This window comes from Lytechinus pictus, chromosome 4, assembly GCF_037042905.1.
Source record: "Lytechinus pictus isolate F3 Inbred chromosome 4, Lp3.0, whole genome shotgun sequence".
Classification (NCBI taxonomy): Eukaryota; Metazoa; Echinodermata; class Echinoidea; order Temnopleuroida; family Toxopneustidae; genus Lytechinus; species Lytechinus pictus.
In genome coordinates, this window is record NC_087248.1 from 14,864,585 (window position 1) to 14,891,610 (window position 27,026).

Here is a 27,026-nt window from a genome sequence, read left to right on the forward strand (position 1 = left end):
GAATGGCTGGTCGATTGTAAACTACATACAAGTACCATGTTAAAAACACACCTCATTACTCTGACAAATGCTACAATATTGTATACGTTTATGATAACAATGGCCAATCTAGACAATCTTTGATCTGTACGTGAAGAGAGAATACAAATTTAGAATCTACTCTCCTCTTATACCACAACGATCATTGAATTTTCATCCACAATACCTTTCTTTTTTTCTAGTTTCGTAGTGACACCCTGGCTCACCAGGCCCAGCATGTGATCTACGCAGGACGAGGTTCAACGGTCTGCGATTGGCTGACCTATCTCGGTATGCCCATGTACGTGGACGCCTTCATCGGCGGTGGCTGGGACGAGCTGGACATCCTGATGGACATGGAGGAAGAAGACCTGAGGCGATGTGGAGTGACCGACCCCAAGCACACCAGGAGGCTCCGGACAGCCCTGGAGCATCTGAAGATGACCGCCAAAGTATGATGGCACCTCTCTGGGGTCTAGAGTAGCCTGGTTTGTTTCTATCGCTGCAGTGCCATGGACTATTGAGACGCATACAACGCTTTGCCGGGTGGTGGATGACGAGTGGTGAAGAGAGTTGGGGATGTGCTCCGTTTGCGTGGTGAACTGGAGGAATGAATACTATGGGCGACATTGTCATGGGAGCACAGATATACATAAGAATGTGGGGCGTCAGGTGGCTACACGAATATTGTGACCTAGTCATATGCACTTGCTTCACGTTGAGAATGTTCTAGAAGCAAAAGCTGTCAGATAAACCATAAGAAACGCATGTAGATGCATGTGATGAGCTTCGGTTTGCACTGCACCAGCCTCAGAAGCAGTAGGCCGAGACAACCTCAGCAATCTGTTTAGATGACATCATTCCTGTAGCGAGTTTGGCTTTCTGGAGAACTATGATTTGATTGCTTAAAATCAACCTAAAATCGTTTTAAATCACAGATTGCAAGCCTCGCTTCAATAGCTATCTTCAAGATGAAGTCAATGCACTTCTATATAGTTATCTGAATCTTGCTTTTGTGTTAATTAATGAAATTAATGCCAGAATATTACAGACATGTTCAGAATGTATATTGCAAAATCATTCTCGCCCAATGATGGATAATTAAAGCTTGTTTATCCTATCTGATCATGGGATGTCATTGGTAACATAAGAAGTGGAACACTTTAATGCAAAGAGTCATTGTGTCAAGACTATTTTGGAATATGTTGTAATGATTATTTAAGGAAATGACTTGCTCTCACTTGCTGAAGCCAAGTACTTATACAAGCACATGTATTAAATATGTATGCACTTGAACCTGTTCATGTTTTTATTTGAATCAGATTTTAAAAGTGAAACTTCATGTTGTGCAAAGTGGTCAAAATCACTCCAGTTTTTAATATCACTCTCATATCAAATTTGAATTCGAACTTTTTAATGACAATTTCAATGAAATATCCTTCTTGCAGTTTATAGGTAAAGAATGCAGTAAAAAAAAATGAAATTGTCCAAGATAAACATTCTGTCAAACAACTAGCGCATAAAATTCACTATTTTTATCTGTAGACTCGAAAATGACACAAGTCTTAATGATATTTAAAGAGAAATCGGGATTTGAAAAAATATATATTTTCAATGCATTTTATTTAATTGTTCAGAATTTCTTGCCTACATGCCATGTATCATGTCATTATAGAATATATTATAATTAGGCTCGAAAGGAATGAATTGTATTCATATTTAATGATGATCACAAATCTGCAACATTTGCTTATCAGTGGACACTTACATGTATTGAGGGAAAATGAATAGGTCATATCACATCAGGGGCCCCTTTTTACATAGAGTTGCGAATGATCCAATCAGTCTCAACTATGGAAATAAAATCAATTTCATAATTAATCATATGGAAAAGCTATACAATGTCCTTCTGAAAACGATAAGGAGCATAATGATTTGTCAAGATAATGATGTATGTTCCAGTATAGATCATAAAGCATAGCAATTACGCAGATTTACGCATTTTAAAATACTTTGGTTGTGGTGGCTTTCCATGGTTGTGTTTGATCGGATCGATCGCAACTCTTTGTACGATGTGGCCTTGTCGAGTTTTAGAAACGACTGATGTTCAGTTAATGGAGGTCTGGTGCTAGCTACTCAGATTTTATATTGTGTCAAAACAATTCATTAATTTGCTTGCTCTTCCAGGTTGAAATCTTTGTGTTTTTTTTGCTTTAGAGGTAATTGATGTATTATTTTCAAAGAATTTTTAAAGGTCAAAGTTCTTATATGTTTCATGAAAATGATGCATAAAATTTATTTTGGTGGGGAAGGTATGTACATGTATTATCAACAGGGTTTTTGGTGTATCTTTTGTTTTGTTTTTACTTCAAAATTCAAGGGGGGGGGGGGGTTCAGAGGAAAATGTGATTAAAATGTGAATATACAAGGAAGCATTTTTTTATTTTCTTAAAAAAGGGAAAACCATCTTAAGATATGGTGTCGTTGAAAATGCAAACTCACTTTTCAACGAATGTGTTATTAAGGTCTACCTCTTAAAAGCCAACTTTGAACTCATTTATAGAAAGTATATTTTGCTCTGATTTTAAGTTGTAACCTCGGTTGCACATCGTGGGATGTCGCACCTAAAAAGTTAGGCATTGTGAAGTGCGTTTTATTGGGAATTGATACAGATCTATCCATGGACACGATTTGATAGATTATCCTGACATCAATGCAATATTTGCCACTTAATAGATCTTGGGCCCGGTTTCACAAAGGTTGATCGTAGGGCTGATCTTTATGACCGATTGCATTATTATGTATAATCAATTGTAAAACTCAGTGCCATGATCAGTCACTGGGCTTTATGATGCCGGGCCCTTGTGCCCTAAAATCATATTGAAATTGCTACACTTCTAGGTGCTTCACACCCCACGTGGTTTGTGTCAAGTTTGTAACAAAACTCAATAAAACTACAAGATTTTTTTTGTTCATTTTATGTACATGTTTATGTGTGTGTCACTCATTACATTTGTTTAAAAATCTTTATGTGCTTTTGTGACTGTCAGGGTGTCACAATGGTGTACTGCAATATCAGTTTTGTGCCTGCAAAATAATATATGTGCACACAAGTATGGAGTGATAAATGAAATCATTGATGATGTCACAAATCTGTAAATGTTGTGTCTGTATATATATGCTAATTGTTTGCCAAATGGGGTTGTGATATATTTTCTTATGGGCCTTACAATTTTGTCACTTCATTTTTGTGTAGGTAAAAAGTGTTTTTGTCTGTTCCTTATTCAATTCGTACATATGAAAACAGAGGTACAACAGTCCAGAGGGAAAAGAACATTTTCAGAATAATTTGAACTATTCATAAGGATTCATTCTTTTGCTGACATGTAGGATATAATCCCAGAAACAAATTAAAGGTGAAATCTGACGAAAAAGCAGCATATCGCAGTCGTCTTTGTAAAAAAGTTGTGGGATTATTTTTCTATTTTTTGAATGAAAATGAATTAAAGATCCAGACCGGACCCGAAAATGAAATTGATAAATTATATACCAATCGAAAGCTTATAAGCTACTAAATACAGCAAGGTATGCTTTATGCATTTTCACCGCTTCCCAGCTGAGTATTTTGCTTAAGAATATTCCAATTATCGGGCTTCGATCCCCGCTTAGAAAATAGGCTTTATTGTGCTTTTCACCTGCCTCGAGACCGTGACGTCACGTTGTGTAAGAAGCGTCGTGATTCCGTAGGTTTGTACACAGATAAAGTGGGTGATTTTTTTGCTTTCCAGATAACGCATTTCATTCTCTTCACTTCTATCACAGAGGGATATCACATATATTTTTACCCACAAGCTTGAATTTATGAAATCTACAGTTTTGAACTAGTTTTTGCCATATTTTATTTCCTGCTTATTTGGCGCAGATTTCAATTCTATCTGCATTTAGATTATGTATAACAACTTTTCCTGACATAGCAATTTAGGCCCAATAAGAGCCAAACAAAGAAATCACAAAAAAGGTAGTGAATAGTTGCAGGTTTACAAAAATTTGAACAGTGAATAATTTTGAGTGCCATTTTCATCTGAAAACGAAAAAAAATAATGGATTCATAACATGGAAATGGAATAAAATACCCAATGCTTTTGTACACAAACCTATGGAATCACAACCCTCCTGACACAACGTGACGTCATCATTTCGAGGCGACGTGGGGGTGCTCAATCGAAGCGTACTTTGGAGGAGCAGTTTCTTTGATTTTTATTTTATATTTTTAACTATTGGAAGGAGATATATGTAATATTTTTGGTATATTTGTATTGTATGAATCATTACCTTTATTTTGATATATGATTGTTTTTACACCGGTCAGGGTCTTTAAGTTGGGTACATTGCTTATGATAGTGTTGCAGTCACATTTCACTATGTTGGCCATACTGTTGAGTCGAAAACAGCTGTTCCAAATAATTTTTGTACCAGGCACAGGCACATAAATGATTTGTATAGAAATTCATAAATTGGCACCATTATGGCACTATAGGTGAATTGTGACTGCAGCATCAGTACAAAGCTTTAGTGGTCCCTAAATGTAATGGGCAAGTGTGACTTGAATTATGTTGTCATAATGACATCTTTACCCCCCTCTTCTTGGCAAAAATTTGCTCAGACTTTTATGGGCTGTGTACCTCTGGACAGGCTTTAAAAACAAAGTTCAATTTGAATTCATTCTTCACATATAGGGCCTATATTGTATTTCTAATTCTGTTGTATGGTATAATACAACCTCAGTTTATGAGTATTGCCTTCAAAACTATGTCTTGCACTGACTTTGTAAATGAAATTGTATTCACAAGCTTCGGCTCAACTTACTGTAAGTACATGTATGCTCTCAGAAATGAAATGTTCAAAATATGTATGATAGTATGAACATATGTTTCACTCCGTGAATGTACCGTACACTCATTTTTTCCACTGAATATACTGCATCTTTTTTTCTTGTATATAGCCATTATATCCTGTATATTAAGCAACCTCCATATGTACTTTACAATTTATGGGCTATTTGCATGCTGTATTGTAAACTGGAGTATTGAAATGAAAGCTTGGTTTAATCGAGACTTCAATGGATATTGAAGAAAAGGATTATATAATATTAATATCAATGTATATAAATGGGAGATAATCAGTGCAATTTTGACATTATATTGGCTTTTTAGGAAAGCATCTGTAGCATAGTATTCCAAAAGTTGTTTAATTTATGAAGAAAATTTCAAGCCCTATAAAGTAGCTTCTGTATTCCAACGTAATGTGTAGTCTCACTTTAAGAAAAGAAATTTATGATATTTAAAATCAGTCTCTTTCTTATTTTCAGTTTTCTTGTACATTTAAATGACAATCAAGGAATGTAAGTTGCAACTCACTGGATATATTTATGGTATTTTAAAACAGTATTCCACGTTTCATGATAATTTTAAACATATGAGCATATTAATTCAAGGGACGATTCACTTTCATCCTAATATGGTCTCCAGTTTTTTAAAGGTTTGAAAGACGATTTATTTCTATCTGTGTAAAGTAGACTAAAAGTGTCTGGTAATTTTTTTTTAAATAATAGATCGATTGTTGAACAGAGCATTCAATATTCAGGCACTATTTTGTCTTTGAATGGAAATCATATTAGAAAGGTGTACAACAGAATATCACGACAATGGACATTCGTGTTCAAACTGACTGGTAGAATTGAATGTACATTGCGTTTTTAATTTGGACAGTATTTTGATCGCTCATTGCCATCATTCTGATCCAGACATAATTCATGTGTATACCTTCAAGTTGACATCTGGGGGGGGGGGGGGGTGTTTCACAAAGACTTCAGTTGCTTTTAAATGCCGACGTATACATGATATGCAATGAGCAATCTTGTTGATCAATACGCAGTAATGCGCATCCTCTTGGCATGATCTAACCAATGCCTTTTATACTGTGTGCAACGAGACATTTAAGTGCGACTCCAAGTCATACTTAATCTTTGTGAAACACCCCCCTGATATCTAGATCAATCATTTTTATCCATAAGCTGGGTGGAGCTCGTACACATGACCTCTGAGACCAAGGAAAATGACTCCATGACACAATAAACACTTGTAAACAGTGGGTTTGTTTCGAATTCGTCTAATGCCAATTCATCCAATTGTCATCTCGTCTACTATGATTCGGTCTACTATCGGTTCGTCCACTGTCCACACGGTCTAATTGCCAATTCGTCCACTCACCATTTCGTCTAATAACCAGTTGGTCCAATAGCTATTAAGTCCATATACCATTTGGTCTAATTGGACTAAGTGTTAAATGTGCAAAATTAATGAAAATGAAATGGATATTAGACCAACTGGTTATGAGACGAAATGGTGATTAGAAGAAGTGGTGATTGGACCAAATGCTTATTGAACCAAATGGTTGTCAGACGAAACGTTGATGGACGGAATGGCATTAGACTTAGATGAAAGTAGACCCTGTGGTGAGTGGTCGAGTTGGCAATAGACGAATCGGCAATTTACTAAACAGTGTATGGGGCCATACCAATGCTTAAAGTACTCCATATACGCACACGCACTGGAAACATATGTGAAGCTTTGTGCGTGCTTTACCTTTTTGGATTACTTTGGGACAATACCATTGCGTAAATTACTCCACGTATGCTCACGCACTGGGAAAAAGGTTTAGAACTTTGTGCATGCTTTACCTTTTATTTTACTTTGTTACTTTAGATTAATTTGTTTCCGGTGGTCTCAAAATGCGTGCGTGGAAGCTCTTTCCACCTATCAATAAGATCAATTGTAAAATTCGTATTTTCCTTTTACTACGCAAGATGAGGAGTATGGATAACGTTTTACAAATTTGGAGGGGGGTTTATGTTATGTTTATGTAACAAATCCTGAATCAAATAGTAATTACTTTGTCCCACACACCTGAATACATGTTTGTAAAGTTGTAGCTATGCTAGTATAAAGGCATTCGTAGTTTAATGTCATTTTATTTTCACTTATGGACACTCGTTCATATGAACGTCTAATTATATATGGTGCCTTCAAAGATATAAAACAAAATGTGTTTACAGGGAAAAAAAGTAAACAAATGTGGAAATGTTACAATACAACATTCCTGAAATAAATGAATGTGCTGGAAAAATACACACAAAATGGAAATAATGTTTATGAAGTAGTATTTTGTTTGTGCTTGGATGCTAATTGTATTTGGTCAGGTTCTTGCTATGACGCAACATACCACCATATACAGGGGTGCTCAAAAGTTATCCCACCAGAAAATTAAAATACCACTTAATTTTGCCATGTTTTAGATATATTAATTGTGAAGTTGGCTGATAGAATATTATTGCATTATTAACTTTGTTTCTTGCCAACATTGTAGTGCTATTGTCTTCATTCGGCATGAAAGAGTGCATTTTGTGGTGGGGTTTACTAACTTTTGAGCACAACTTTTATCATTTTTGCAATGAATAAGTTAAAACCATTTGGCTCATAGAAAAGAATAATTTTTCAGTTTAATCTATGAAATGCCAATATTTCAAAGAAAAAATAACACCATCCCAAACAAATAATTCTGCAATTGATTGAAACACCTGATTACCCTGCATAAAAATAAAACAGAAGATCATTCCCCCCCCCCATACTCTTTAAGAATAATCTTGCCAAGGTATAGTTGATATCAACTTTATTTTCAGTGCTTGTCCCTAGAATTGGGGTTTTACCTGAAAAGCAGCATTCTCTTCATGAAACAAGGAACACCCATCCATAACTTTACCTTTTTGGGGGGAAGGGGGTGGGGTAAACACCAATATTTACAATTGTAGGACTTCCCTAAAGTGCAAGTTTTCATTACAGCAGCTGCCAAGGATTTGTAACATGTAAATCATTGTCATGGACAAATGGATGGTTAAACTTCACTTAATCATCTTCATACCACATTTGCTTTAAAAAAAACCCAGAAACTATTAGCATAATACTTTAAAGTGAAGTGTCAAATAAAGTTACCATACACCACTTATTAATATGGTGTGTGTTACTGCTGGGAACATAAATCTCATTTTCCTATGTATTTCCTATATAAGCAAAAGGGAGGGCTGTCATCATTGAGGTAGTATATCACACACTACACAACATCAAGCTCTCTGTTTCATTATTAACCCATTGCTTACTTGAACAGAATGGTCCCTTTACAAAATCTATGTGAATTTCAGAATTCAGTATTCAATGGGCGTACTAGAAAATCAACTTGTGGGAATGAACTGATTGAGTCAGATACTCGGGGAAACCTCCAGTGCGGTGGCATAAATAATAATTTAGAAAATGTCCATCAATGAATAATTAAACATCCATAGAAATACTATTTGTTTGAAGAGGCATTTCTTAATACAACATGTGGTGGTAACATGTCCTCCATTGTTGAAATTGCAAAAAAGACATAACAGTGTTAAAGAGCATCAGTTCTTACTATTTCTTCCTGGAATTAGTAGCTATGCTATCACAGACCATCCATTCACAATTAAAAAAATATCCTACAACAGACACAAGAACAATACTGATGCACGAGCTTGACACAATAACGGGCTTCCAAATCCCACCCCTGCTCATGATAGTTCCTCCCTACGTTTATACCGGATTATGGGATTAAGAGGGGTGTGGATCATGGTTTGGTAGTTAATGTCAGGGAAGTAGCCGTCGACCAGGTCGAACTCAAATATCCTCAGCATGATGGACCAGATGGTCTTGATTTGAACGTAGGCAAAGTTCTCTCCGATGCATCGATGGCGGCCAGCCCCGAAGGGTACGTAGGAGAACTTCTCGCTGTTGGATTTGCTCTCGTCAAGGAACCTGTAAGGTGATTGACAATAAGGTGATGCAACCAGCTGTTATACATGTACTTAAGGTTTAATGACACTTGCTCCGGCGACAATTGCTCCGATGGAAAATGTGCACGTTAAGCCAAACATAAAACCTATCCTCCAAAAGTAAATAAACCCTAATCCTTATCTTAACATTATTCTGAACCAACAACTCTTATTACAATCATAACTCTAACCCTATGCCATCTGAGATATTCAGACCGGAGCAATTGTCGTAGGAGCAAATGTCGTGTCACCGTTCCCAAGGGTATACTTGCTCTTGTACTCGATTGTTATCAAGAGCATTGCTGGGCAGCATTGCCACTGATGCGATATCATAAACACACCATCAAGAGCATCATTTGTATATTTACCATCACAACCATGATTCCAATCATCATCATCACCATTATCATCATCATCATCAACACTGCCCATCACCATCATCATCAACCCCCCCACCACCACCACTGGCTACCATCATCAAATGCTCACCTGTCTGGGTTGAAATCCTTGGGTCCTGGCATCCAGTTGTCCTTCAATCTTTGATTGACCGTTGGTGACACACACACCTGATGGCCAGCAGGAATGGTCATACCTTTGTAGGTCTACAAGTGAAAAATAGTTAAATAATCGACTGAACCTCATTTTTCCACTGAAAATTTCACTGAAATCTAAATACCGTGCATGCATAACCAACCTGAACAAGACTTTCCTTGACAAAAGATGGCTTTTAAGGACGTTCCCCGGTTATGTTTGTGCGCATCCCTATCTGCGCATATTTACCTCATGCGCGTTGACGTCACAATAAGTGAACAGGTGATTTAAACTACAGGTATCTGCTGATTTTTCCAGTCATCCCCACTCTAAAAGCAAATCTTTTGATGTGTTATTTTACGACGCTATTAGCTGAAAAGGATCTATGGACCAAATTTTTAACCGCCTACCGGTATACCTCTTCAGAATACATTACTCTGCAGTGCTTTGAGTTTGATTAAATGGGAAAGTGGTCTAGAATATTTCTATAAGTAGATAAAAAGCCTTTTGACTCTGTTTTTTTTTAATATTATTCAAAGCGCATTTGCTCCAACAAAAGTGTTGATAGTTTGAAAACAAGCACATGAACCCCCAATGTTTAATGTTAACACCTTAAGTATACCTATCTCTACAACCATGCAAAATTTGGTGAAAATGACTTGGGTTTTGAATAAAGTGCAGCATTTATTGTACTTCTTGAAGCAAATAAATAGCAATATAAGTGGATTCTTTATCTTAAGTATATAATTCCGAACTATAATGTAAAATTTAGATGGATTTTGACTAAGTAATAGAGGTTTAAACTCAACACTGTGATCTCATGGGGTCTTAAAATGCAAAAATATTTTTATTGCATATTTCTCAATACCTTTTAAATGGGTGAAATTCAAAGCTTGATAGCAAAAAATCAAGCAAATGAACCCATGTTAGTTTTTGCATATTTGGGATATTTATTATTATTATTATAAAGTCTTGTTTATCCAGGGTAGCCTCATCAGTGACGTACACTGTTCTCCCAGAGGGCCCTGCTACATTTAAACACATACAAAAGAAAAACAAAGGACAACATAATTAGAACGATACAAAAACAATAAAGTTTCGCGAGTTGTGATTTATAACCTGGGTTGAGATCTACGGTTTCTCCAACAGGATGAAATAAATGATTGCAAGGTTGCAGCCCTTCTTACTGCAGATGGAATATTATTCCACAGAATTGAACAGAGTACTGAAATCCTTTTCTTTCCCTTCTCTGTTTTACACTTGTGTATAATGATCCCATAACTATCAGCATATCTGGTACGGTATGAGTGGGTGTTTGATAATTGAATGAACAAATCTGAAATATATTGTGGGCAACTACCATTTAGGGCATTGTAAACAAGTTTGATTATTTGGAATTTCCATCTCTCCTCTATTGAAACCCATCCTAAATTTAGGTGCTAAAAATTTGTTGAAAAGGACATGGATTTCAATTTGAGTGTGGAACATCCTTAATACACACATTTCTAGAATCATGACTTTTCAGAAGTTATAGACAATACCATAACCCCCCCTCTCTCTCTTGCTTCTGGGGAAAAAAATATGGAAATTCCTTGATGTGAGAAACCCTTCCAGAAGTATTAATATTCATAAAGCTTAAACCACAGACCCTCATGGACACTACTACACTGCTTCGCAACATGGAATGGCCTTTGGCTATGGAGATTAATCAAGTGGCTTTAATATTTAGTTGGAAATAATGTCAAGGGCAAGCACCAAAATAGTACCCCTTTTCAGAAGCAATGCTTGATCATACTGGCCTATTTTGGTTGATCATCAGATTTTTATGTTCTTCTTTCAATTTTTCTCCTATCTTGTTCATCTTAATTCTGCCCCAAGAAAATGGTGCCATTTGCCCCCCTGCCCCCCCCCCCCAAACCTTGAAAAAACCTAGATTTATTAATTAATTAATTAATTTTATTTCAAGGCAAAAGACAACAAGAATATGCACAAGAGAAAGGAATTACCACCAACTAGTGCCTGAGGACGACTAAAACTAGTTTCTGTTATGAAGCTCTCCTCACTAGTCAGGGTTTACAAATATACAAAAATAAAATTGGTATAAAATAAACATTTAAATGCATTACTTATTAAAAAAAAGAACTTAATAATAGTCTTTGTTTCCATATGCAATTATAATATCCAGTCAATATGAAATGTTTATAAATGCATTTAAATAAACGATGTTATGCTATCATCAGATAGTAAAGCGGAGTCAGAAACGCTACTGGATTGATACACTTACCAAGGAGGATTTAGCAACCCTCATCATGGTCATGATAGGTGGTCTCAGTCTCAGTGTCTCCTTTATACAGTTGTCCAGTAACTGCATGTCTTTCAGCTGTAATGAAATGCAAATTTTTGTTTACTGATTAAAACTCAATTACTAGCAAAGCAAGTCTCACAAAATATACATCATATGTGATCATCTGCCTCAAAAATCCACATTATAAATTACCAGTAAAAGGTTGTCTGTAATTAGCAAAGTTTGTAGATCAATCCACAGAAATATGTGTAGCCTATCTGGAGAGGGATTCCTCTGCATACTGTCAAAACTTTGATGGTTAACATAGACCGAGCTTCATGAAGCAAACAGTTGGTGACTAATTTGTTCTTAGCCAATCAGGATCAAGGATTTCAGTAGCTTATAACAGTTGTCAGTGAAAATCACAGACTATGAAATCGTCGCCTGACAAGCATAGTGACGTTAACTATTTTTAAATTTTCGTCCCCGGGTCGATTTTTTGTTTTACATATCATCTTTCAGAGTTTTTATTTCTCTTTCGTTTGGTCTAATCGAAAAATCTTAAATTAAAAAATTTATTGAGATATCCATCAGAAACACATTGACGTTAACTCATTTTGGCGCTATTCTTGAGAAGCATATGGGCGTTAACTCGTCCAGTTCTATTAATGTATGGTTGTATTTACCTTACCCCCCCCCCCATTTCTTACCCTCTAATTCCGGAGACATAAAAGGAGTGTTATCACTCTTATATTTTTTTTTGCCAGTGGATTATTCTTCATTTAGGTGTTGTGTTCTTGTTGGCCACATAAAGCTCATGATTTACATCAATCATATACGAATGCAGAGATCAAGCTTTCCTTCCAAATTGTTATAAACTTTTATTCGTTTAGTATTTTACATTCACTTCATTTCTTATTTTGGAAATGAATAAGATGTAATTAATAATGAAAATGTAAAAAAAAATAGTTCATTCAATTTGTATCATATTAGTAAAATAATTGACATTTCTTAATACAAAAAAATTCATATTCATTGCACCTTCCTTTAGTTCAAGGACACTTCACCCCTGGACTATTACCAAGACCCTCCCCCTGGTCCTAATACTATAAGGTTTTTAACCCTACTTATTTTACTGAAATTTAATGAAAAGTTCTTTATTTAATTACAAACAGTAGATTGGGTCAAGTTATTGATAGCCTAAATAATTCTTTCTTCTTATCAGAGACCACCATCGTGTAGGAAGAAACATTGAAAAGAAACACCATCAAGATCAGCAGGAACTCAGGCCAGGGATGTTCCTGAGAGAAGTATGGGGAAAGGGTGCAATAAATCATGCTTCTCAAAGTGTATGTCAAATTATGACAGTGAAACAAGAGAGGATGTATTTGTACAATATTGGAACTGTGGCAACATTGAAAGACAGAGGATTCGATCATAGAAAAGGTCAAAAAGCACATACAAACATTTCAAGTAATGGAATCTCATTACTGCAGAAAAACCACAGAAAAGCAATTCCTTCCACACCTTAACATGTCAACAATGTACAGACAATTATTCAGGAAGTACTTCAATTAAGGCTTTCATGTTCTTAAAATGGATAGATGTAATAGATGCTCACAATTTGACTTGATGGATCCAACTGAAAAAGCAAATGCTGCTGAAGAACAGAAGAAACATATCACTGAGAAAGAGAGGGCAAGGGATGATAAACGCACAGACAAAATGTGATGCAACACTGATCCTAGTTTTAAATCCTTCACATTTGATCTGCAACAAACACTGACTTCCCCTTGCTCAAATGCAAGTGTTTTCTACTGTAAGAGAAAGCTATCATCTTACAATTTTACAATGTATGACCAACACACCAAAGAAGGTTTCTGTTATTTGGGCCAGAAACTGAGGGCAAACGAGGGTCTTGTGAAATTGGCACATGCCTCATGTTACAGCTTCAGTCACTTCCTAAGAAAGTCAAGCATGTGACTGTATGTTTTCAGATTGTTCTGGTGGTCAGAACAGAAACAAATTTGTTGCAGCAGCAATGTGTTACTTGGTAAGAACCTCTTCACTAGATGTTATAGAACAGAAGTTCTTGGAAAGTGGCCACACTCATATGGAGTGTGATTCCATTCATTCAGTTATTGAAAAGGCCCTGAAGCCCTGAAAAAAAGAAATATCTATCATCCAAACGAATGGGGTACTGTGATTTAATGTGCAGAGAAGACCAGTGAGCCATATAAAGTCATCCATCTAGATTCATCAAAATTCACTGATCTGAAATCAATTGAATTAAAGATATTTTCAAACACAAAACGGGCGACTGATGGAGAGCCTGTAAATTGGCTGAAAATCAAAGTCTGGAAGTATGCAAAAGGATCATCCAAATACGATTCTATTCAAGTATGAGTTGGATGAAGATTTCAGATCAATCCGGGTGAAAACAACTAGGGAGATGGCTGGGGATCTTGATTTGAAGAAGTTGTACAGTGGATCCTTTGCCCATTTCACATGCCAAGATATGTGACCTTGTAGCCTTCTGTGAATCAGAGGTGTTATCCCCAGAATTTACCACAAATACTACAGAGAGTTGACATGTTCAGATGAAAAAGAAGCCAGTGAAGAGTAACTATTCACTTGTACTTCTTATACAAGGATGGACAGGTTTTCTAGCGAGCCAAGTACAAAATGTGCTTATTGAAGCAACTAATAAACTCTTCATCATTTAACATTATTGTATATGATCCTTGGATCTGCAGATCTTGTTAAACATTCAGCATATGGCTTGAATATCACTACCCCCCCCCCCCCATACACACATACAGTAGATATCAAGTTAATCTTCCTTTGACAGTGCCTTGAATAACATATTTGCTGCCCTGTAGGATATTACACTCAAGACACGCTATGGCATGTCTTATGAATGAAAGAAGTTGTACAATGGTTGTACAATACATTAAGTGTTTAAGTTGCACAATACTTTAAGTAACATGCTGTGGCGCATCTCAAGTTTTAGTCCTTGTCATGAGAGCAACCCTTAATTTAATTTTTACTGGCTGGGAGAGATTCAAGAAGCATAAGGGTGCTAAGTAATTAATGCTCCCACATGCACCCACCAATCCACAAAGATTCAAGAAGCATAAGGTGCTAACTTTTAAACAGATTGTATTATCTGGAAATGCTCACATTTTATTGTGATTCCTTGATATAAGTTTAAAGACATCTTCAAGTTTTCTTGCGTGAAAATTTTAAGGAAATTATTCACGCAAATTTGCGAAATCCATCTTAAAACATTGTCAAAAAAACTTTTAAAAGCGATTTTCTCGAATTCTTTATTGCGCACGTAAAATCAGTTAACGTCACTATGCTTCTCAGGCGATTAAATACTCCTCTGATTTACAACACAGAACCTCAAGGTACATTTCAACATGATGCATGGTTTTATCAGAGTGGATTAATAAGACTATGACGTACCTGTTCATATGTGACCGGTGCTGATATATCCCCACACACTTTGGTTTGCTCTGCTATACAACGTTCCTGTACCAAACACAATAAAAAGGTTAAAACAACAAATGTTACTGTATTGAAGTGTACAACACTTACTAGCTCTCAGACGAATTACAACTTTTCCCCATTTCTGGTCTTTGCAAGGTTTTGACCAAGTTTTAAGTATCGCAGTACAGGAAACAGGAAAAAAATTGTATTTGAAATCAGAGTGAGAATACATTTAAACTTTTTCCAAGTCTTATAAAGATTTGCCATTTATAGATTCAAATAAAATCAAACTAAGATAAAAATCTCAGATTTTGTACAAAAAAAACAGGAAATTTATATCAATCTTAATATGATTTTGATTTGATACAATATAAATTCAAGTCAAGATTGATCTGAATTTCCTATTACAACTTTTGGTAAGACAGGCCCCTGACTGAGATATAATTGACAAAAAATGAAATGAGTTGTTAACCTCTAGCAGCAATGAATCATAATTCAATACTTTACAAATTTGGAATAAGATAGATACAAGCTCTGGTTTGAATTGGGGCCATGGCATGGGGTACTCAACTATTAAAAATCATGTTGAAATAAAGAATGAAGTATACCTGAAGTTCTTTATCCCTAGCAACAAAGAATCCTAACCAAGCACTGGTGGTAGATGAAGTATGCTGACCAGCTAGGAGCAAACCTATACACATCCCTGCGATCTCATCATCGGATAGAGGGCGCCCTGATTTGTAACGAGACTCAATCAGCGTTTGAAGCATGTCGTCTTCAACTCCAGTCTCGCGTCGTTTGGCGATGGCCTGTGTCAGGGTAAATAGAACACAACTGAAATATTGAGTTGAGATATATATGTGTGATTTTTTTGTAAGATAGTCTCTTCTAATAATTTTTAAAGCAGCATTGTGGTTTTGTGATTAAGTAAAACAATATGGATCTCAAGTTTTATCTCTGTACATATACATTAAAACCTACCAAATCGGTCACACATTGTTTCCATGAACACAACAAACCCCCAAACCCCTTTTCTTGTCCCTCTTGACTGATTTTAATATACACATCTTTCTATGTATTACAACTACAATAACAAGATTTCAAAAAAAATAATGATTCTTTGACGGAATAGCACATTTCCTTGATGGGCGTTTCAATTTCGACATCATTGCAAAATAGTGAGAATTTGTTTGGTCACATGATGCTATTTAAACCAATCAGCATACATGATTAGATTTATGTAAGATATAAAAGAATTTATACACTAGAAACTATCTCACCTTGTAGAATATTTGTTTGATTTTCTTATGAGCTCTATCTCTCCTTATAAAGCTTGGGAATGGTATCCAGCTAGGAGCCAGCCAGGCAAGATGGGTGAAGCCACCATCAAGATCCGCATACAACTGAGCTACCTCCTCATTCAATACACTCCGGATCTCCTTCCCTAATGGTCAAAGGTTATGCAAGACAGTTTTAGAAAGTTTGTAAAATATTTTGCCTTATTTCAAAGCTTCACTCTTTTCAGTGAAATTATTCTTAAGTCTACAATTTAAAAAGGTACAAGAATATACATGTACTTGTGAGTTGAAGGGGGGGGGGGGGACTTTACATTACCATCAAGAAGGAAGTAATTGTTTTATTACCCTCCCCCCCCCCCCCCCCATCCATATATATGCCCTCTCTCATAATCACAAACACACAGACCTTAATTTCTCTAGTTTAGTGATTTGGGCAAACAAAAAACATTCCTGATTATCACATCAAATTTCTGTATAAACAAACACTTAGGTTTGGAGTACATGTAGTTCAAACATGCACACAGCATTCATTGCTTCAAGGTGTGTGAACTCATCGAGAACAAAGATAGCAGGTTCAAATAGAGATTTAATAACAAAGTTCAAGTTCATGTCACATCAAATAGATCATGGAGTTATTTTCGTAAATGCATGCCGTGAACGGGCAACAGTATTAAGGGTCTTTTGAACTATCTGAAGTTCTTTCTTTATTATGAATGCAAAATAACATACAAGAAAGAGTGAAGATTGTAAACAAAGGAGAGTTCTCTCCTTATCTTTTGTTTAAATTGATATCTTAAAGGACAAGTCCACCAAAACTAAAAGTTGAATTGTTGATTTGAATAAAAATAGAAAAATCAAACAAGCACAACACTGAAAATTTCATCAAAATCAAATGTGAAATAACAAAAGAAATTTTAAAGCTTCGCTTAATTTCACAAAACAGCTATATGCACATCCCAGTTGGTATGCAAATGAGCGAACTGATGACATCACTCACTCATTATTTCTTTTGAATTTTATTATATGAAATATTCTAATTTTCTCCTCATTGTCTTGTGAAACAAAGTTTTATTTCTTGTTAAACATGTGGAATTACCAATGCTTAAAATTCTATGGTTCATTTAAGTTGGTCCTTATTTTCAAATCCGTTTAAAAAAAATGTAATTTCAAAAATAAAAAACAAAAGAAATAGTGAGTCATGGACATCATCAATTCTCTCATTTGCATGTGACTAAATTGTGCATATAACTATTTTGTGAAAAATAAGCCAAACTTCAAGATGTCATAACTTTCATATTTTACATCCGATTTTGATTAAATTGGATGATTTTTCTCTATTGATTCATATCAACATTTTTCTGAGGTGGACTTGACCTTTAATTATGACTTGTTAGTTTCGGCTAGTGCTTGTGGGTCCCTCAGAGAGGACTCAAACAAAGCCTTAAGTCCTCACAGGTAACAGATTGCAAGAAAATATACTTACTGTACAATAGAAATTCACAAGTAATATTAATATACTTTTATGAGTGTATTATATTATTTGAAAATCTTCTTACCGTGCAGACATCGGCTAGCAGTCAGAATGATCAGCTCAGATAAAGCAACAAAGAGATCTTGAAAAAGTGGAAGAAGATCAGAACAAAGATAGATTTGTTAATTCAAGTAGGAATTTCTGGGAATGACGTACTTCAAGTAAAATGAATTCATTATACAGTCTACAATAATTATTTCTTGGACTGTTAAATACAATTAGGTTTCTCTTTGCTCAATAATTATAACCCAAAGGACTTCCTTATTATATATGCTTTGAAATAAATGAAATTCAAATGTATTTCAAATTTTTACTTGAATATCAGTGCATTATACACTATACACTAAAAAAAAAAAACCTTGAGCAAAAGGCAGTTGCAGAACCAGGGTTTTTTAAATTAGAGGTAGCTGTGAGCAAATTTAAAAATAGAGGGGCAAATATGATTATAGCTTCATCTAAGAAAATCGTTCAGCTATATTAATACTGTATGTCAAAATGGTGATTCCCAAAGTGCAGAGGGAAATACATCCCATGCACCTTGCCTGGATCAACCATGTGCGAAGGTATTATCTTTCTCATGTCTTGTAATATTATCTTACTCTTTTCTCCACTGTTCCCCCATCTGTTGAAGTACTCCCTCGTCTCCTCCTCTATCAGTGGTATATGTCTCTTGAACTGCTGGATGTTGAGACCGGTCTTAAGCATCTTCTTCTGCTCCAAGAACACCTAAGTGAAATCAAACAATACATGATTCAATGAAGAAAGTCTTGGAGAATGTTCACAATTCCAGGACAAAGTAAAGATCAGGAACCTCTTGAAGGAACATCTTCATGTATTAATATAAGCAGTTTCAGATTTGTGACCAAACATCTGTGACTTGGTCACCTATCTAAACAAGCACATCAATGATGTGGAGCTCATCCGGCATCTCGCAACGAAATTTAACACAATTTTAATTTCAGCCCAGTTGACACTTTAGTGAATTATATTGGTGACATAAATTGAGGATATAGAATTGAAATTGATGAAGAAATGACAGACAACGGACGCCATGCCATAAGCTCATCTTGCCCTTCAGGCCGGATGAGCTAAAAAATTATTGTGTTATCTTGGTGCTCATGCGAAATTGTTAATAAATATGGCGGCAGAGCTGAATGGAACATTGGAAGCTGACAAATTTAAGAGAGAAAAAATATGGAGAAATCCTGAATGAAATGTCTTTCTATTGTTTGATTTTATCAACAGAAGGTTTGAAATTCAATACCATGTGAAAGCTTCAATTTATTCTCAGGTATATTCCAGTTTACAAGTACATTTTTCATAAATTGAAAGTTTCTTTGGTTACACCAGACTGATGTAACAACTTAGAGATAGTCTTAATATTTACAGTCTAGCTTTCATTATATACTGTAGTTTCTTTTTCTTTCAAAGTTACAACATAACAAAAACTTGATCTTGGTTAAGATTTGATGTTGACAATGCTGCCGCCTTTAAAGAGCAGTGCCCATGTCTTGCTTCAGCTATGTTGGCATGACAAAAACAACTAAAGGACATATCTTTAAACACTACAGCCTGTATTCAGAACTAAAGTTCAAATTAAACACTGGTCTAAGTTTGTGGTTTAACTAGTATGAATAGCCAATTTTTACACACATCTTTAACGGCAGACGTTCAATTTATCAGCTCATTTAACACCCAAATCTTTCATAACTGTCTGAAAATAATCAGACAGTTGTTTTCACCACTAGGAAAGACCACAGTAAACATTAAAAAAATGTACAATGTAAACACAATTTTGACATTTTTGGCTTCCCATAAGATTAGCACAGAATTAGACCATGGCCTAAGTGAAACTGGACTTCAGGATGCGGGCAATGAAATGAAATCAACAAGACTGGACATACTGGATTGGGGACATCATAAGCCACGCCTTTCCCAAAGACAGGGACAGTCAGATTGCTGTAGACTTCTTCCGCATTCAGGTTCTCATTCTTGCTGTTGAAGAGGAGAGCACTGGCCTCGGATCCAATCAGGTAGGTGAAGGTCTTGCCGACCATCGTGAAGGAGAATACATCTCCATACTGTAAGAAAAAACAATAAAGGTTAATGTTATTGTTAAATGGGGATTCCAACCGAAATAAAAGCTTGTTTTCAGAGGAAAAAGAAAAATCAGACAAGTTGACAGGTGAAAGTTTGAACAATATCGGACGAACAATAAGAAAGTTATAAAGTTTTAAAAGTGGTAAATCACTATACCCATACTTCAAATTGGTCGCATATATGTGATGTCATAGTGATGTAAGGCAAGGACTTCTCTTCCATGTACTCCAATACATAAAATGGCTAAAAAAGTCATTTATTTTCAAGTTTTACTTCAAATCATATTTTTCTTTCATCAAGACATAAAACAATATACTACCTGGTTATCACTGCCCAAAGATAATGGTGGCAGTGACAGTGACGGGTCACTCAAGAATGACATGTGCACACTGTACAATCTCAGTGAAACTTCCGAGTCGTTCACCACAAATGGTGTCAACGAAACTGTTGTCATTCATCCAACTTTACAACTTCAAATTTTGGCAGTATAAAGAAAATCTTTCAGATACGGTAAGTTGATTTTCTAATTTTTACTTTTTGTAGACCAAATTACTATTTTGTCTATTATTTTACAGAGTACCTCCCTAGGTGACTTATTGTTGGTTTTGGGGCGCTGGTCACATGTATGTAAGGGGTGAGCGAATTAAAATATGAATATTAAAGCACATTCATGTTATCAAAGTCTAACCAATGTCTATGTTATAAAATTACTTTACATTATAATTGGATAGAAGATGGGAAATTATCAAAGTGCTGTTGAGACAGAGGTCATCCATTTTCAACCACACCTTACCTTTTCATAGGCATTCTCCAAAAAGTCAATAGGACTCTGGTTAAAAGCCACTGCTTGGCCAAGGAATGGAATACCGGCCGGCAGACGAGGGGGGAGTTTAATGTCCTGCAAGAAAAAAAAATGCAAGGCAGAATTTATTTATCTAATACCCGTCCAAAGACAAGATCCACAACCACGGCATTGAAATCTGAAGTCGTACCAATATGATTTACTACAGCCAGGATTTACCACCGGTTGGTCAGTGGTGGTTGAAGGCTTTAAACAGTGAACTAAGCTTCTGACTGACTGGCACTTCATATAATGACATATTGACATTCAAGCATCAGCATTTTATAATTGGATTTAAATATGTGAGAGCAGAGAAAGCACTTCAGATCTATAGAATGTTAGTTTCAATATAATTTGTTTTTGGAATGCCTTTCAAAGGCCCAACCCCTTGAAAAACAAAGTTATACAATTATCTCATAGAGTCACAAGTAATGCATTATGCTGCCATCACCACCTACCAATCTTTTGTTTGTTATATCAAGAGCAGTGTCAGAATATAAGCTCAAACTATTAACCCTAGTGCAGCTGATACTCAGCTTTCAAATGACACCAATTTCATGACAATACATCTCTATTCAGCTGAAAAAAAAATCATAATCATAATGTGTTCCTGTGCAAGATTTTTTTCTCTATTTTACGATTTTCTTAATCAATTGTTTTTTCAATGACAATTTAAGAGTGTTAGATTTATTAAACTACCGGTAGTCACATTAAGCTTAAAATAACAAAATAAAACATCTGTATACCAAAGTTATTCACATTACATTAACTTATAAGAAACTTATCTCTACAGAATAGACTTTATCATCATGTGTACCGCTCCCCCCCCCCTTCTCGCAATTTTCATTCTTTCAATCACCATGTTACAAATTCATGTGCTGTTGCGCTCATTTTTACAGGCATGATTGATTAAAATTACATCAATAACCCAAACTCTGTTCAACTGAGATGATGTATGTTAAACCAAATTAAATTTGAAAAAGCGAAACAAAATAACCTCTTTGATTTTCATGGGGCGAGTTCAAGACGCATGGCCCAATCTCTTCCAAAATCCTTTGGCAAATTGATACTTTTTACTTGTACATTCAGACACTAGTTTGGTGGACATTTTAACTGGATTCTGTAAGAACTCACTTTGAAATTTTTACAACTTTCTGGCACAACAACACTGGCATCTTAACTTAAACTTAAGTTAAACCAGCAAAATGAGCAACTGAGCAAGACAAATCAAAATTTCATAAATCCTCCTCTTTTAATATACTGGTAGTCTGGTACCATTTTCTAAGCCAATGATTCTCATAGATGAGCTGCATAATTACCTTGTTCTGTGGTCCAAGAAGACTCTTAAATGCCCATGCAATTCCAAGGACAAAGATCGTTGAAACAAGAATCATTGTCGCCAACGTCATCTCTCCAAATACACCGCCCACAGACTCGAAAATGTTCACGAAATTCGCCATGTTTGCAGCTCAAATGACACTTAATTTGACCTGATAAAAGAAGAATTTAAGTAAAAAAATTGTTATAATCTATCAATTATTCTTTCTTTCGTCGAAATTATAATGTTAATATACAAAGAAAGATCAATTAAGACAGATAAATGTTACCTTCAGAAAGACAAAGTCAGGTCATCGGGCCCTGGGCAAAATGAATATCACCGCCGTGTCGTCGGCAATGTACGGGACAGTAGCGGGCTACAAAAAACCTCGACTCGATAGAGCGCTTACAATTCTAGCAGACGCCTTTTTGTTCATGGCATGCTCACGCATAGTGCGATACGTTACCTTTGACCGAAAGACCCTCGTATGGTACTTGGACTCGTTCATTTTCAGAGATGGGGGATTCTTGGATAGTAAATGTGTTTGCATTGTAAATTTGAGGAATTTCATTAGGTTAGTGTTTTGAAGATTTTTAGTAAATCCATTCCACAATTGACAATTTGAGAAGGATTATCATAAGAAACAAAATATGTATACTGGACGAACAATTTGATCATTATGGTCTGGAATTAGACTATGCAAATTACGTAAAAAAATAAATTATAAATCTCAATTCTGTGCACGAGCGATCTTTGGGGCTGTGCTTTATCCCCACTAGCGTACCTACGGGGGGGGGGGGGGGGGGGGCACAACCCATGCTAAGGACGTATACCCCCCCTGACGAGCTTGAAATACCTTTTTTTGCCCCCCCCCCCCCCGACGAGCCTGAAGCAAGACCTATATTGCCCCCCTGACGAGCTTGAAGACCTTAATTCATTATACAAATCAAACCACGTATACAACAGCAAATTAGTAATTGTGACTTTCTTTAATTTGGACAGAAAAATTCGAGGGAGAAAATCAACTGAAAATTAATGCACACCACCCTGGCCCCCCTGCATCCCCTTATATGGGTGAAAAATTGGAAAACCGGCAAGAATAAAATGAGTAGCTATCAATATGTTACAAATAGTCATCCAAAATGTTCCCTAGCTCCCGGCCAGATCCAGTCTCACGTATAGGCCTATAGCTCTGCCAAGGAAATAACTGGGTCACGCAGAGGGGGTCGATCAGAGCGGGGGGGGGGGCACACTCCTCATTTTTACAATTTCAAAACTTTTATTGCCCCTCAGTTTTATGATTATCAAAGGGGAAGATCCAGGATTATCAAAGGGGCCGGACGCGAAATTATTTTTCCCACCGAGTTCTGGGGAGCGTTTCATCAATATTTTCATCCGACAAGTTGTCAGATCTGACATCTTTCCTTGATTCTGATTGGCTGAGAGGCACTGTTCCTATGGTAACTGTCGGATAAACTGGTACTTGTCGGATAAAATGTCCGACAAGTCCTTTCATGAAACGCCCACCTGGACCGACATATGAATATTCATGACTTGCGTCTTCGGATTGAGAGTACGCATGCGCGTGGACTTGGCCTCGACCAGTGCCGATCGTAAGCATTCACGTTGCTCAGAATGAATTAGCATGGTCAAATTACCGGTACCCTTACATAGTTACATAGGCCTTATAGGCTTAGATCTATATATATATATATTCAATTCTTAAACACTTATCAAACTAGCTGCCATTAATGGCAAGACATGTGCTAGGGTAGGGCTAGCTTAGGCTAGCGCATTAACTTTACCTCAAATCTGGACCTGTCTAATGCCCAATACTAATAGGAATAGCCGACTAATGCCATGGTTAAATGCCATGGTTAACTTCGAACTTGTTAATTCCGAACTTTACGTGTGATTAGGTTTGGACCAATATTAGCTTATTTACCATGGTTTAATATGTCTAGTCCGTATACAGAACCAGTCCTAGATCTAAAAAAAAATATCTTAGTTCTAGTCTAGTCTCTAGATCTACTGACTCTGATCTACGCGCTATCAGCATGGAACCACTAGTGTACCAAAGGGGGGGGGCAGACTGCCCCCTAACGAGTCACAACTGATTCAGGGGACGTGCCCCCCCCTTGAGAAGCCAAATTAATAATTTGTAATGTCAAAATGCAACGAAAAAAGACGTTTTTCCCCTCTTTTGAACGTGAAGATCTTTTCTTTTTTTTCTTGTCAAATTTTTTTCAGCTACGAAATCCATAATTTTGGGTGAAGACGGTGATCAAGATCACTGACGTTAATTTGTGCCTGACGTTAGAATACGTTCCATGCACGCACTGGTGTACCTAGGATTTTCCAAAAGGGGGGCAAATTTTTTAGAGGATATTTTGTCCGCAAAAAAATGTGACAAGCCCCCCCCCCCAAAAAAAAAAGGGTCTTCACCCCAAATTATGGATTTCTTAGCTGAAAAAAAAATTGACATGCAAAAAAAAAAAAAAAGATCTTCACGTTAAAAAAAGGGGACATACGTCTTTTTCCGTTGCATTTTTACATTACAAATTATTAATTTGGCTTCTCAAAGGGGGCACTTCCCCTGAATCAGTTGTGACTCGACTCGTCAGAGGGACAGTCTCCCCCCCCCTTGGTACACTATAGTGGTTCCATGCTGATACAGCGTAGATCAGAGTCTAGATATAGAGACTAGACTAGAACTAAGATATTTTTTTTTTAGATCTAGGACTGGTTTGTATACGGACTAGACATATTAAACCATGGCAAATAAGCTAATATTTGTCTAAACCTAATTAAACGAGAAGTTCGGAATTAACCAGTTCGAAGTTAACCATGGCATTAGTCGGCTATTCAGTGTTGTAGTCAAGGCTCAAACCTCCAAGGCCAAGGCTTTAATACCCAAGGCCAAGGCTTCAATACCAAAGACCAAGGCCAAGGCATGGAAACCCAAGGCCAAGGCCTGAAAACCTCAAGGCCAAGGCATTTCAAACTTACGATATACAGAACAATGAACTAACAATACTTAGGCGGCAGACATCACACATGGTAAAATGTATGTGAGCGAGGGGACTGAGCGAGAAAAAAAAAAACCTTTGTACATTTAAAACAAAAATAATTTCATGATAGAGACATATTAAAATAATGATATAGTTGTTGTGTACACATAATCCATAATTTTTCTATAGGCGATTTACATTGCAATAATTATTATTACCACGGTCATCGGATCCTGGCATTCTCAACGTATGTTTTCTCCACTCCCTGGGACAGGGGCAGCAGAAAATTATTATGGGGGGGGGGGGGGGGTCAACGCCAAAAAGGCACCCATTTTTCAAAATGAGTTTTTTTGTGCAAACAGATACATGTATTTTAAAAATTAGATTATGAACTGCGTGAAGTAATTGTGTGTTTTAAAGAAATTAAGTTGAGCAAAGGCTTTCTAAAGTGATTTTTAATTATAAGATAGATATTTTGATTTAGGTTTTACTTCTCAGCGAGAAAGCATAGCGAGCAAGCGGTTTTGAAAAAAAAAGATTCTGAAGTTGTAAAACTTGATTTATGGTCAATTATGGGGCTAATCATTGTTGAAATTAACTTGCGCGATGTTGCCAGCGCGAATCAAGAGCTCAAACTTCTTGACATGTCGTGTAATAAGACATGGAAATTATTTTATTCTGAGCTGGTTTTGTAATCATGAAAAAGATGTGTATCTAACTAAAAAATAACTTTGCGCTCGCTAATTCTTTTTATATACTGACCAGTAAAGGAAGCAGTTAATTAAGCAGTTAATTACTGCATTTTGAATAAGATACATAACTCACCAATAAAAAATAATGCGAGCGCAAAGCGCGAGCTCAAAAATTTGTGATATTCCAACCTGAAAACTGGATATTCTAAGCATTTTTTTGTGAACGGGAAGAGAACGAGTACAATAATTGATGCGAGTGCAGGAAGCGAGCAAAATATTTGTGATATTTCAACCATAAAGCAACATTCTATACATTTTTGTAACCATTAGCAGTACTGTACTAAACAATAATTGATGCAAGCACGATTCAAAATCTGCGATTTTCGAACCTAAAATGTATTATGTTTTATTATTAAAGAAAGTATTTCTTTTTTAAAAAGGGCATATTTCATTTGGAAAAAAAAATCCTACAGGGATTTTTTTTTGGGGAGGGGGCAAGAGAGCACAAAGCGCAAGCTTAAATTTTCAAATGCTTAAACTGAAAATGAATCATTTTTAGGACTCTTGTCAGTTTTCATATTTTTTTCTGCTTACAACCACTTTTATTAAACAGTTATAATTAATCATTAATTATTAATACTTATTGATAATATTAATAATTATTAATTATTAAATTATTTTGTGTTAATTATTATTTCTTGAAACCATATTGACACAAAAACAAATACGTTGTTTATTTCCTTGAAACTGTAGAGAAATGAGATTCAATGTTGAACGATATATGATTAAAAAGAAGTAAACATTTTTTCCCCTTTGTTTTGTCAATCTGACCCAAAACAAATATAAAATTTAGAAGAGAGATAGAGAGAAGAAGAAGTCCCACCACCAAGAATAAACTTATATAGACAAGGGGGGAAGGGAAAGGAAAAGATGGAGTAAATGTGATATTATTTTTTAAACAATCTATTGCAAAATTAGCTTTTCTTATAGAAAGAGGGGGAC

General features: G+C 36.0%; 2 protein-coding genes across 6 annotated transcripts in view; one reads left to right on the top strand and one right to left on the bottom strand.

Annotated features, from left to right (window-relative positions):
* LOC129258957 (uncharacterized) overlaps positions 1 to 2,999 on the top strand; it is a 59,140-nt gene extending 56,141 nt beyond the window's left edge. For all 5 annotated transcript variants that reach the window (XM_054897206.2, XM_054897210.2, XM_054897208.2 and 2 more), the window contains one exon: positions 222 to 2,999. In XM_054897206.2, the coding sequence (XP_054753181.2) occupies positions 222 to 476 (255 nt within the window). In that variant the 3' untranslated portion in view covers positions 477 to 2,999. The remainder of the gene's footprint in view (positions 1 to 221) is intronic.
* A 2,750-nt stretch (positions 3,000 to 5,749) lies between these two features.
* Positions 5,750 to 22,839, bottom strand: LOC129258956 (lanosterol 14-alpha demethylase-like). Its single transcript, XM_054897205.2, has 12 exons — positions 22,611 to 22,839; positions 22,323 to 22,493; positions 20,956 to 21,060; positions 19,967 to 20,143; positions 18,662 to 18,788; positions 18,088 to 18,144; positions 16,514 to 16,677; positions 15,842 to 16,042; positions 15,210 to 15,275; positions 11,739 to 11,834; positions 9,413 to 9,525; positions 5,750 to 8,906 (listed from the first exon to the last, which is right to left on the bottom strand). Exons 2-12 carry the CDS (start codon positions 22,461 to 22,463, stop codon positions 8,663 to 8,665), a joined length of 1,491 nt encoding a protein of 496 aa, XP_054753180.1. The 5' UTR covers positions 22,464 to 22,493; positions 22,611 to 22,839; the 3' UTR covers positions 5,750 to 8,662.
* Positions 22,840 to 27,026: the final 4,187 nt, after the last annotated feature.

Coding starts and splice junctions, on each gene's coding strand:
- LOC129258956 (XM_054897205.2), bottom strand. CDS start 22,463: ATGGCGAATTTCGTGAACATTTTCGAGTCTGTGGGCGGTGTATTTGGA. Junction 20,144..20,955: donor TGGAGAATGCCTATGAAAAG/GTAAGGTGTGGT, acceptor TTTTTCTTACAG/TATGGAGATGTATTCTCCTT. Junction 9,526..11,738: donor GGGTTGCTAAATCCTCCTTG/GTAAGTGTATCA, acceptor TTTCACTTGTAG/ACCTACAAAGGTATGACCAT.